The 13,610-nt window shown below is 33.8% G+C and overlaps 1 protein-coding gene across 4 annotated transcripts in view; it reads left to right on the top strand.

Annotated features, from left to right (window-relative positions):
* The window catches only part of LOC140449197 (peroxisomal multifunctional enzyme type 2-like), a 40,633-nt gene extending 29,583 nt beyond the window's left edge, over window positions 1-11,050 (top strand). The window contains exons 1-3 of one of the 4 annotated variants that reach the window (XM_072542360.1): window positions 4,767-4,941; window positions 10,115-10,318; window positions 10,623-11,050. In XM_072542360.1, coding sequence (XP_072398461.1) covers window positions 10,183-10,318; window positions 10,623-10,834 — 348 coding nt within the window. In that variant the 5' untranslated portion in view covers window positions 4,767-4,941; window positions 10,115-10,182 and the 3' untranslated portion in view covers window positions 10,835-11,050. Of the gene's footprint in view, window positions 1-4,766; window positions 4,942-5,114; window positions 5,347-10,114; window positions 10,319-10,622 lie in introns of those variants that run through there. The other 3 variants (XM_072542363.1, XM_072542361.1, XM_072542359.1) reach the window with 3 other exon arrangements.
* The last annotated feature ends 2,560 nt before the right edge of the window (window positions 11,051-13,610 follow it).

Below are 13,610 nucleotides of genomic sequence, written 5' to 3'. Positions count from 1 at the left end.
ATAGGAAAAAAGATAGGTAATAAGAAGTAGACGTGTCGATATGTTAGAAGCTGGCAGGCACTGCACAATATTATTGTAAGGACGTACAAAAGATGTGAACATGAGTAAACTACAACGCATCGAAGACCTATCAGCTTATCTGGAACAGATGCGTAACGAGGCTACCACTAAAAATAGTACAGTAAAGTTTTCATCTCTGGTCCCAACGGTTGCTGCATTGGATGAACACATCAAAAGAGTTTATTTACAAACCCAGATATGGCTTGGAAACAAAGACATTCGTCCAGTTGACTGGGGATGGTGCAAAATTGAAGAGTCTTTGTTTCCAACTAAAAATCCCAATCCACCCGCTCCAGAAGAATTGTTAAAAATGATTTTTTGCAACTGCAAAAAAGGTTGCGCCGCTTCTTGCGGGTGTCGGAGAGTAAGGTTATTTTGCAATGCAGTCTGCGGATCATGAAGTGGGGACAATTGCCAAAATAGCCCTCCAATTAATGAAAAAGGAGAAATTGGTGAAGAGTGCTCTGATGAAGATTCAAAAATTAACAATTAAAGTACTATTAATATTATGAATTAATATTAATATTAGTACTATGAATATATTATCAACAAAGTTTGACAACAAAGTTCGATGTATATCAACCAGTAGAGCAAGCCGGATTTAGAAAAGGGTTCAGTACATGTGACCATCTTCACACACTAAAGGTCCTAATAGAAAAAGTTAACGAATACAATTTACCAATCTGTTTAGCATTTATAGACTATGAGAAAGCTTTTGACAGCATAGAATTATGGGCTATTGAGGAAGCACTGGTCAACAGCAGAATAGATTCTAGATATAGGATATTAATACATAATATATATCAACACGCTGAAATGGTAGTCACGATGGATAACGGAATGAAAACGAGGCCAATAAAAATCAACCGAGGAGTAAGACAGGGAGACACCATATCTCCAAAACTATTTACTGCCGCACTTGAAGACATCTTTAAATCACTAAATTGGGAAACGAAGGGACTATCGATAAACGGAAAGTATTTAAACCATCTAAGATATGCAGATGACGTAGTACTAATAGCCGACAGCTGGAAAGAACTGAAGACGATGATCGATGAGCTTCATACGGAATCCATAAAAAAAGGACTGAAAATGAATCTGAGTAAAACTGAGCTAATGTCGAATAAAGATGATCAACCGACGATAACCATCCAAGGAACAAAAGTGGAACATGTAGAAGAATACATATATCTGGGTCAGAATATCAAGGTAAACAAAGAAAACCAAACTACCGAAATAAGCAGACGAGTAAGAATGGGATGGGCCGCATTTGGAAAACTCTCATACATACTGAAAGACAAAAAGATACCCCAAAACCTTCGCACCAAAGTGTTCGATTCTTGTATCCTTCCCGTTCTCACTTACGGAGCTCAAACCTGGACATTCACAGAAAAGAACATGGACAAGATTCGAAAAACTCAGCGAGCCATGGAACGACAGATGCTTGGTATCTCACTAATAGATCGGCAAACGAACGAAGCAATCCGGAACAAAACAAAAATAAAGGACGCCGCGAAACAAGCAGCTAAATTAAAATGGAAATGGGCTGGACACAACGAACGTCTCGAAGATGGTAGATGGAACAAAGAAGTCGGAAACTGGCGACCGTACGATGGGAAGAGACCAAGAGGAAGACCTCAAATGCGCTGGAGCGACGATATCAAAAGAGTCGCAGGACCAATGTGGAAACGCCTAGCACACAACAGGGATGAATGGCGAGAAATGGGAGAGGCCTTTATTCGACAATTCGGATAGAAAAAGGGCTATAAAAAAAATATTTGATTAATTTATGAAACATTACTTAAAGAAAAAATGAATGAACTTTTCATATATTTTAATATTTATTTTAATACGTTTTCGTCTTAACTAACAAATTAAATTTTTATAAGTCACATAAGCACTGAAAAAATTGTTCAGGAAATGTGGAAAGAATAATATTAATAAAGTTTGGAATATATTAATAAAGTTTATCATAACCAATAAAAAAGTTTCTAAATGATTAAAGCTATTAAAGCTAATAAAAACGCCTTTTCCATTATTTTTATGACAAGGGGTAGTTTTTAACAATGCAAAATTACGCAATAAATAAATGAATACTTTAATACTCAGTAAATGAGATTTCAATTCAGTAATGTATTATTCAAATAATTAAAGTTTCTTGAAATTGATTCTTCAATGATTCTGCTTTAAGTGGGTGGTTTTTAGGGGTTGAAATTTCACGGTCAATCAAAAATTATATCATAAACATTAAAGAAACTATTTGGGTAATATTAATATGCGATTTCATATTTCAGAAATATAAAAAATGATTTTTTCATGATTTTCGATTTAAGGGATAGTTGCTAAAAGGGTTGAAAAATTAATTAAAATCATAAATTATGTTTATAAATGTTGCAAAATATTTATTTTATTTAATTAATTGAGATTACTTATGCCAGAATGCTTAAATCTGCATTTTTTACCATTTTTTAACAAAAGGGGTTGATTTCACCCCTAAAATGCAAAAAGCGCAAGTTGAGCATACGTCACTTTTGAAGTTGAGGGTAAAATATACTCAATCCCAAATTTCCATGCAAATCGATGGAGGTTCACGGAAATCGGAGGTTATAGTTGATTTTTACCTACATTCACTGTACTATTAATGACGTTTACGTCGATAATCTAGTGTTTGGCGTTTACTTCATTAACTAGGCGATATTATTTAAAATTGTCAACAACAATAAATTTTAATTATAATGAATACCTAGCAAAAATAATAATTACGAATAAATTGTAGATAACTAAAAGTAAATAAAAAACAACCGTTTCTATTTGTTGCAGTTTCGCAACTGTATATAAACATTAGTAAAATATTAACAGACTTCAGTGGCATACCTAGAATTTGCCTGAGGGGGGCGTTTCGAAATTTCTTTATGCTACCTCCATTTTGAGTCCCTAAAATTTGGGTTTTAGTTTACTTTAAAGTACTAAAAATAGCAGTGCCAAATATTCAGGCATCTATTATCCTGCCTACCAACTAAAACCACCCTCTCTTACTTGTGCGCAGTTGACTCTCGCACGTAACGTACTCCGAAAGTGAAGTGGCCGCTGTAAGGCTGACGACATTTTTGGAACACTCCCTTCTCTTATCTAAATCTTATCTATTGTTCTGAACCTATTTTCTCGTGGCATTTTAAAGTAATTACGATTTTAATGGGAATAAGCCAACGAGGACACGAACAACAAATAGCGAGCTTCTACATCTGAGGGATATCATAGACTAAAACCGCCGAATTACACGTTGCTGATAGACAAAGACACTTGCTACTATTGCCACCTTAGTTGCAGCGTCGATACTATCTGTAATACGGGGGTGGCACTATTAAGAACAGTGGCAATATTTAGCACACTTACCTTATTTTTTCTTTCGAATTCCGAAGTGGAGATTCAAACGTCAATAAACTTATTTTAACCTTCAATTGCGGCTTATTCCCATTAAAATAGTAATTAGATCTTATCTCTGTCGTTAGCCCGGTTGGTGTTCCTCTTCTTCTTCTTCTTCTTCTTCTTCCTTTTTAATGACTGCTCGGATGTAATTGTGAACACTATTCCATCTCTCTGTACCTCCCGTCATCTTCCCGATCATTTCTCTTACAGTCACATTGTTGATACCTATTTCTTTATACATTCTGTTTCTCTCCACTGTACATCTATCAAACTCCAGCATTGTGTGAATAACAATGTCGGAATATTCACAGTATAGGCATTTATCTGTATCTGTCTTTCTGAGCCTATGAAGATACGCCCTAAAACAGACAATCTGCCCAGTCCCTTAGTCTCGGGATCAGCATCTTGGTCCACTGGGCAACATCTTCCTTGTTATAGTTTTATTCTCCCCGTATATTTAGCCAAGTTTCCGCGTACAAAAACACAGACGCTATAGAACAATAAATGAATGGCTTTCATTAAAAGTGCAGATCGCTCGGTAATTATGGCCCACACGTAGTAGCTTTTAGAAAACAACTCTTGGCCCAACGACTGGATCACTCAGTCGCCACCAGTCAGTTACAGACAGATATTCCATCTTGTAGGGGTGGAGGCTGCTCAGGCTCAGGTGCTCAGTGAGTTAGAGACAGTCGTTCCAGCCAGTAGGGGAGGAGGCTGCTCAGTCAACACAGACGTGTGTTGGTGTTCTAGGGTAGCGTTCCCTATCTCGAGATACTTTTGTTCCTGACCTGCCAAGAAGACAGGGTCTTCGCTACTTGGTAGCATTTCGCTATATTTACTGCACGTGGTAAAGAATATATTTTATTATACACCAATTACATTGTTTGCTGTTTCTTACTATTATGTAATACCGTAAATATTGTAAAACATAAAAATATTGGTGTTAACTATTCAGTGCCCGCAGCTGTACCTATAGCATGACTTTTCACTGGCTAATTATTTTGGGTTTCGTTCCCACTGTTTTCCTGACCAACTCTTTGATTCTCATTATTGAAGCCACTATAAATGCACCTAAATTTTTAGTTTTTATAATGAGAATCTCGAACACAATAATGAACTCAAACTCTAGTCTAGATAATCAAATTCTATGCATTTCATTTTTAATCCACAAACAAGGAAAAAATGCAACAGACGGCAACATTGAGTTGGTTAAGATACGTCAATTGACGTCAAAGTCCAATATTGTTTTGTTGTTCTTGTAAAAAATTGTTGATAGCAAGATCAAAGTTTATAATTATAATAAATTGCTTCTCGAACCCATTTGAATAGATACATATAGAAAATATCTACTGATAATTTAAGTGGTTATATTTATATCAGTTCATGTATCACTTTTGATTGAATCTACCTACACGGAACTACAAAACGAACAGTTCTCTGTCAAGGCAGAATCAGGTGAGGTTTTTCATTTCATTTTTTTTTGTCTTCTGGAATTTGAACAAAAACTACTTTGTTGCTTTGAATTTTAGAATATTGTCATTTTATAAATAGATTATACGCGATACATTTACAAATAAAATGACGCCCTTTTGACCCTAACCTCAATTTGAATTAGAAATTAATTTCGGGCTTATCTATTTTATTCCTATTCCTAGTATCGCACGATGTAAATTTGTTAATTTAAACTGCAAACGGTGTAGCAAACCACAAACCAGTATTTAACACATCATGTTGTACTATGGTCATAGTTGAAATTTCAAGGTAGATTTTTCAATATTCTCTCAGAATTTTTATCAAAATAATGTGGATTGATTGTTGAATACATATTTGCAAAGTTTCGCGTAGTGAATTATATTTAAGGTATTATATTTAAATCAAAACACTCCTTGACTAGTACTTACTGGTTTCAATGTTAAAAATAAAGCTGATTTCATGCTTTTAATCTTTTTTATTACTAAATGTATCAGTTAACTGTTTACTAAGTAATTAGTTTTTATTTTTAACAAAATTAACTTAATGCAAACTTTTAAGATAATGGAAGACCAACATATCTTAAAATATGAGGAATTAATAAACATTTTATGAAGTGCTTATCAAATTAAATTTTCATTGATATTGTTTGGGCTTTGGTCATTGCTCACTCAACCAGTTCCATAACAATCTCTTTTTGTAAATAATATATCTTACATGATTGTTTAAATTGCTTAATTTTGTATGGAAGAAATATTTGGGTAATGGTTAATCAGTTCGTTAAAATTATCATTGTGATTTGGTTCTATTGAGTTCATTTGAGGAACTACTGCCTATATTTTAAATCCCAAGTCTTCATTTTGATTTATTCATAAAATTTTTATCATCATTGTACTCTTTGTCTTTATCTCTATGTGAAGTGGCTGCACTAATTTTATGTCTTGGGTCACACTATAAATCCCCTTCGTAGACATGGATTCGCTAAGAATCTCCCACCAGGTCTTATTTGGTCTTCCTTACCTATTCCTACAGCCCAGGAACTTGTAACTCATTGATTTTTCATATTGGGTGATTCATTTCAATGTTGAACATGCTCTAATGCTCTTAAGCTATGCCCCTACTTTTTGTCATTAGATGGTTTCATGCTGATACTTCAATATATTAATTCTTATTCAATATCATATTTGGTCTTATGGTAGTTTTATTATAGAATGCAACTTTGGGTTAAATATATGTATCTAGGGGTAAAGCATGCTTCATTTCTAACAACATCACTGTCCAATGACTCTATAGCTAAATGTTTCTTTGTCAGGATGAATAAAATAGAACATGGTAGGCTTCTTATATATGCTGCCATTGGCTTCGATAGGTATATTTTACACTAGAGGGGCTTTGTCCATTGGTCGACCTTTTCTTTAACACTCTCAAAACAAACTTTTTTAAACTTACTCATAAATTAGTCACTCAAAAAAAAAATAGTGCAAAACCAAAACACAATAAATGTGATGTTGACATTTAATTAAATTAAATAATTAAATATATATTATCCTTTACTCAGAGAAACACTTTTTGTATCTAGTACTTGATCGTGGAACCTTTATACTAAACCTTGTCTTTTCATTACACTTCACCAAGAAGTCCTGAGCTCTTGATAAAACCTGGCAACTTTCTTACATGGAATTTAAAGATTTCTATTACTTTAATACTTGTTTTACCAGTGGTATATTTGCTTCATGTCACTAAACATCTCATATTAACCAAGGCAGTTGACTCCATTTTGATCTCCAGATGAGCTGTCACTATCATATCTGGGACGTCTTCAGTTCTCATGTGTTAAGATTCATTACTATAGACAAAAGCTTCCTGTCATTCATTTTGAATTTTTCTTGATATGAGTTTGTCCCTATATGGACATTCTTTTGTATGATTTCCAACCATTTTTAAATTTCATTTCTTACCACAGATTTAATAAGGTTCTGGAACCTTGATTTGTTAGTGAATCTGCTAATTTGTTCATTGGAATATATCTTGCACATGCATTCACATGATAGAAACTCTTATCTCATTCTGTATATTATGGAAATTCTTATACTCCTTGCTTAAACGTAATTCAAATAATAATAATACCATATGGCTTTTTTGCCAGAGAGATCCTTTCGGATTGTCCTGGCGCCAGCTGAAAGTTGAGTTCAGTTCTGTCCTCTGAAAAGATCTCTTTTTCCTTCAATCATGAACTGAAGTATTTTGTATCTGTCTCCCCTCATGACATGCTCAATGTATGGTTTGTTCTTTGATCATTGGCATCAATTCCTCGTTCTTCTGCACTCTGTTAATAATTTCTATGTTTGTTATTCTATTTGTCCATGAAATACATGAAGTATTCTCCTATAATGGTATATTTCAAAAGCTTTGATGCGTTTTTACAGCTGTAGAGAAGAATTGAAAATAGATACCAGTGCAGCATTTAGATTGAAAGTCTCATGTCTAGATCCCGCCCGATGAAGAAGTTTTTCATTCAGATAAAACTTCTTCCTAGACTACTCAATTCTTAATAGGACTTCTTTCATCGAATTGCAACTACTATTCATTAATGTACCCAGGTATCTGATTGATGACATCTGTTCAAAGGTTTTGTCATGTATTTGGAAATCAGATTGTGTTTTTAACTTATAGAAAAGTTTAGTTTTGGTGATATATAGCCCATAATGCTTGCTACATTCTACAATGTCGTCTATAAGTTTCTGTAGTTCCAACAGCCTGCTAGCAAGAATGACTGTGTTGTGAATATATCTTGTATTATTAATTGTTTTGCTGTTTTGCTGCGAAGATTCTGAATACAGAATGCCAATACAGTTCTGTCATGATTTGTAAGTCACCCTCCCTTTCTTGGAGTTTAACATAGTCAGGTGTTTCATATTATGTATTGGTCAGCTCCTATACACATACTCTTACATTCAATACATCAGAGAAGAGGAATGCTGAATCTCAAAGTGTAGATGATTAATTTGTTCCTTATTAGGTCATCCTCAGATTAGGCCATGTAACTTTGTGGATGTTTTCGTGGAGAAAATGTGTACTTAATAACCACCATTCCCAACGATGTTGAGATTCAACCAGGCGCTCACATTATGGAGACTGCGCTCACCAGTGTAGTAAGGTGATTGTCTCTTCATTAACTTTAACGTTGAAATTCCCATCAGAAAATATCAAGAAGAAATAAATCCTTATGGCTTAAGGTTTCAAACCAAGGCAAAAAAATCCAGACTATGGCCAGGATATCATAAAAACATACTGATCGTGAAATTCACTCCTACATACAAACCACTGTTTTAGTATAATATAAACATTATGTTTATTTACTTCTTCAAGTTACATATAACTTTATATTATCCAGGAAGTAGGTTAGTTAATATAACCAAATATTGTCCTCATAATCGAGCAGGTTTTTTGTATTTCTTATCACCAAAAATATTTACTGGATATATTATCATTACAGCGTAATTCAAGTATTCAATCTTATTTTGATTTGATAAAAATTTATATACCTATTATAATAATTCAAGTAGGTATTGCAGATAAGATCAGCATTTATCAAGAGTCCATATATTATTAACCTTGGGTATTTCATTATATCACTTTTTCGTTCGATATCTCACAATTTTTATCACACTGCATTCAGTTTATTAAGAAAATTTGTAAAATAATAAATTGTTTATTTAATAAATAAAATAATAAGATAGGAATTTGGTAAAAATCACTTTTTTAACAAATTTAAATATTTACCACCAGCCAATGAACCTAATTTGGCTCTGGTATGCCAAAGGCTCTTCATGCTGGAAGCAAAACCAGTTTTGCTTCCAGCATGAAGAACAAACCGAGAACTTCTTTGGGTTGGAGCTTTCAGTCCAGTAGAGAGCCCTTTTATGAAGTCATCTCGTGGATTCTTGATCGTTGTGTCCCTCTATTCTTTTTTGACTGAAGCACCGACGTTAGTCCAAGACTCATCAATATAAACAAGGTTTACATTACCCTTCTTCCTCAATGTATTATTTGTCTGAGGTACTTGTGTCTCCAGGATGATATCTTTTGTTTCCATCATTATCGAATCTCGACCTCTTTTACCATCTTCAAAACCCACGTCATTTAGTAGCCTACGGAATATGGTTTTTGAAAAAGCTGGTAGGTCCTCATCGTCCTTCACTCTGCTCATTATAGTGTCGACAGTTGGTGGTATGTTTAAAAAAAAAATCATGAACAATTTTTGTGCTTATTCGGGATTTCACTGCCTCATCGTAAGTATTCTCACGTGAATTGGACTGGAAATTGTTTTTATTCCTTTTTATACTGGTGTCACTTTGCCTTGCTGGGCTTCTTCGCGAATGTCATAAATTTTGCGAACACTCACACCGCACATTTTCGAAACTTTTTCCACAGTAATAGTCAAGCTGTCACCATTTTTTGAGTTCAGATAATAGTTCAATACATTTAACATTACATGTTTTACTTGCTCATTAAGAGTCATATCCTGTTCGAAATTCTCGACAGATATTGGCAACGGCTCCATGATGTAGGTACTTTCATCCGCAGATTTACATATATTTCGGATTCATGCGTCCATATTTTCTAAACACAGGGTATCCATCCAAGGGCCTAGCGTTGGACAGCCCTGCTCTAGCAAATGCTTTCTGTAAAAAATGAATAGCAGAACATTTATTTTTTTATTCATGTATTTTTTGTGATATTTCTGTCTTCATGTCCATCTATCTATAGATTACTCTTCTAAATTTTCATGATGTGGCTAAATAGTTTGATTGCCCTTCATTTGTATATTGTTGAATATCTCCTTTTGCTTTTATACACATATGTTAGTCTCTGCTCTCTATACTTTTGTGCTTTTTTCCATGTACCTAAAAATTTGTCTCCAAATCCATAATTGTGTGATCCCCAATGCTTACCATATTTCTCCAGATATATCATTTGCTTTGCACCATTACTTTTGAATCCATTGTATGAAAACTGCTGTTTGATATAAATTGAAAATATATCGATCATTTTGTTAATTGTAAAATTAAAAATAATAATGAACAGACTGGCTTTAATATTTACCTAATCTTGACATTTTAAAAAGTAAACTCAATATTTTTCATTTGTTTTCCAGGTGCCTACCTAGACCTTAAATCTGTCAAACCTAACGTGTCCACAACGGCAACCTTAAAATCACTCAGTATGTCCAACTTAAAAAGTGACGCTATCTTTGAATTTATTATTGACCAAGTCAAGGCTGATCCCAGCAAAGCCAAATCTGTTGGTGGAGTCTTCTTGTACAATATTACAAAGGATGGCAAACAAGTTAAACAATGGAGTAAGTTTATTTTTTAAGTTTAGTGTTTTAGTATGGATAGTAATCAAATTTTCTGATGTGGCATATTGCTTTTCTATATTTTATATCAATGCAGCAATACTGTAATTATTGTCATGACTTTTCGGACGCGTATTCTCAAGTTAATTAATTCTCAAGTTGATTTCACGTAATCGAATGAAACTAATAATTTCATTGTTCTATTTGTAATAATTAACATTATTTTTACTTATGTTTAAAAGCTATATGTTAAATGAAACACAGTTGCTGTGTTTAACGTTTTATTAATAAATCAATTAACTTTTAGCCATGGATTTGAAGAATGCTAAGGTCTTTGAAGGAAAACCTGATGGCAAACCCAACACAACCTTAACCATCTCAGATGACGATTTTATGCTCATGGCTGAAGGAAAACTGAACCCTCAACAAGCTTTCATGAAGGGAAAACTCAAGGTCACCGGAAACATCATGTTGGCACAAAAGTTGGCTCCTTTACTTAAGACCAATGCTAAACTGTAAACATCAATTTAAATTAAGTTTAAAACGAATGTTTTTGTCCTACATTTTTTTACGTTGTGTCTGGTATAGTAATGCGAGGTGATTGTTAAAAGTTATATTTTTTGGTTAAACTGTTATCTTTATTTTAGCAGATTTTTACTATTTTTGTCTTAAGGGAACTGATGTTTTATATTACACATTTTATATATTACTTGAATATATAAATTTAAAATAGAAGTTTTTTTATTTACCAGTTGGCCTTCCTTGCAAAGGGACGTGTTTTATTTGAATTCCAATAATACGTGTTGTTGTTAAGTTGGCGATTAGCGTATGTTTTGTTCTGTTAGTGACAAGAAACATAATAGGTCAGTAATAAGTAAACTTTTGTCGAGCAAATATTTTGGGGTTTGCTTAGTAAAAAATTTTTGTAACGCCATCCGTTTTCAAGATACAAGGCGTTGAAGAAAAAAAAATGTTACGCATTTTTTACGATTTTGCCGAAACTACTGGCAACATTGTAATGAAATTTTATACGAATATGTTTTGGAAGCTAATACATCCCATGAATTTGTTTTTATATCTGATTCTCATAGAGGGCGCTAGTTACACGGATCGTACTAAGTATTAGTCAATATAACTTTTTTAAGAGTATAATAATTATTAATCAAAATTTCAAGTAAACTTAAATATCATTCAATTTTACACGAAAAAGGTACTCTTGGTAAAACTCGATACTGTGTACCGTTTTCGGAATATTTTGATTTGAAAATTATGAAGTAATAATTGATGCTGGTATGCTCGCTGTGATCTTGGGTTAAATACCATGGCATATAGCAAGGGTTTTCAAGCCTGGCAAAAATGTAACATTGCCTGTAACTACTTTTCTCTGTTGTGTTTTGAGTGTTGTGAGTAAACAATAGTTTTAATTTAGTTAAACGTAACATCTTGTAGTAGCAGCTTGCATAGTACTTCACGAGTACTTTTAGCACATGAATTTGACATCCCCTGAGAAGGTAACTATTTGTAACAATTTTTTTCCATTTATGCCACTGAGGAGCACGGGCGTCTCTCGCTCAATTACGTGAGGAGATGAAGTTTACACGCCTTCTTTTTGTATTGCATTTTATGCGCTCCCTCTAATTTAACGTTCTTTAAATCAAAATTGTTATTACCTTCGGTTAATTTTTTTCTTGCAGTATGACTCAGTGGAAACGAAGAACATTACGGTTGATTTAATCACTACTATACTTGAGGAAACGAGAGGAAATGAGGGCACCAACACGGTTATTAAATCATACAACATTGGTGATCAAAATGAAATATCTGTTTATAACGATCCAAGTGATATTCAACCGTCATCAACATCAAGTGATAATGAGGAAATATGCTCATCCGAGTCATTATTTGGAGAACTCAGTGACGACGATCGTACCTGGCACCCTCAAACCAAATCGAATTCACCTTCGGGTGACAACACAGATGAAGAAATTTGACCAAGACTGAATAGTGTTACTGATTCTAATACTCTTAAAAATAAAGGTGTTGTGGAGATATGCCCTCAAAAGAAAAGTAAAAAGAGGAAATGTCAACCGGAGGAATGGGGCAAAAATAAAAGAAAGAAATTATGCAATTCAGGAATGGATTATTTTAATGGCAAAAATTATGGAATGGAAAAACTAATGTGAAATATAGAAGAGTAAATCCAGACAGTAATCGTAAAGCAAACTATGCCTATTTCTTCGAAGTGGAAGGCAAGAAACAGAGTGTGTAAGCACAATTTTATTGCAACACTGGGAATAAGCGACAAGACTGTAACAAATATACAACGTCGTACTGTAGATGGGTTTATCCCAAAAGACAAGCGAACAAGACAAGAGGAACTCACAAGAATGGAAAAAGAATCGACGAAGTCGTGAAACAAAATATAATGAGTTACATCGAATCCATTCCTAGAGTGGAATCTCACTACTTAAGAAAACAAACTACCAGAGAATTCGTCAGTGGTGACAAAACTCTGGCTGATATTTATCGCGATTATATAAAATTTTGCGAAGAAAAAGGTTCGGTGTTCGGAAATTACGCTACGTTTAGGACCATATTTAACACGGAATTTAATATAAGTTTCTTTAAGCCCAAAAAAGACCTCTGCTCGATATAAGAAAGTTACAAAATTTCATTAGATAAAACTACATTAGAAGCAGCCTATAATACTCACTGTCAAGAAGTGGAACTTAGTAGAAAAGAAAAAGACTCAAAATCTGCAAAATCCAATACTTGATTGGAGATTATCAACATTTAATTTCACAAATTTTGACCTGACCATAAATGCAGGACACTGCTACCTTTGGTTCGAGGGAATTGCTAATGGTGGTCCAAACGAAATAGCGTCATGCCTGTTACAATTTCTGAGCCAGAGAACAGGAAATAATATATTCAGATAACTGCAGTGGGCAAAATAAGAATAAGTATATCGTCTGTCTTTATCTCTATCTCTATGCAGGACAGAGATTGAACATACCTAAAATTACCCACAAATTTTTGATAACAGGTCACTCCCAAAATGAGGGAGATAACATGCATTCTTTGATTGAGAAACAAAAAAAAGGGCATTAAACGGAGGACCAATTTATGTGCCTGCGCAATGGGTCACAGTACTTCAAACAGCGAAAAAAACAGATGAACCTTACAAAATTATTGAAATGTCTACATCGGATGTATTTTTAATCTAAGATTGGACTTTAAAAAAATTATGTAAGGAAATGGGGAACAGTTATAATATTGACGAAGAAGGAAATCG

This window comes from Diabrotica undecimpunctata, chromosome 8, assembly GCF_040954645.1.
Source record: "Diabrotica undecimpunctata isolate CICGRU chromosome 8, icDiaUnde3, whole genome shotgun sequence".
Lineage (NCBI taxonomy): Eukaryota > Metazoa > Arthropoda > Insecta > Coleoptera > Chrysomelidae > Diabrotica > Diabrotica undecimpunctata.
This window is presented reverse-complemented; position numbering and strand designations above follow the sequence as displayed.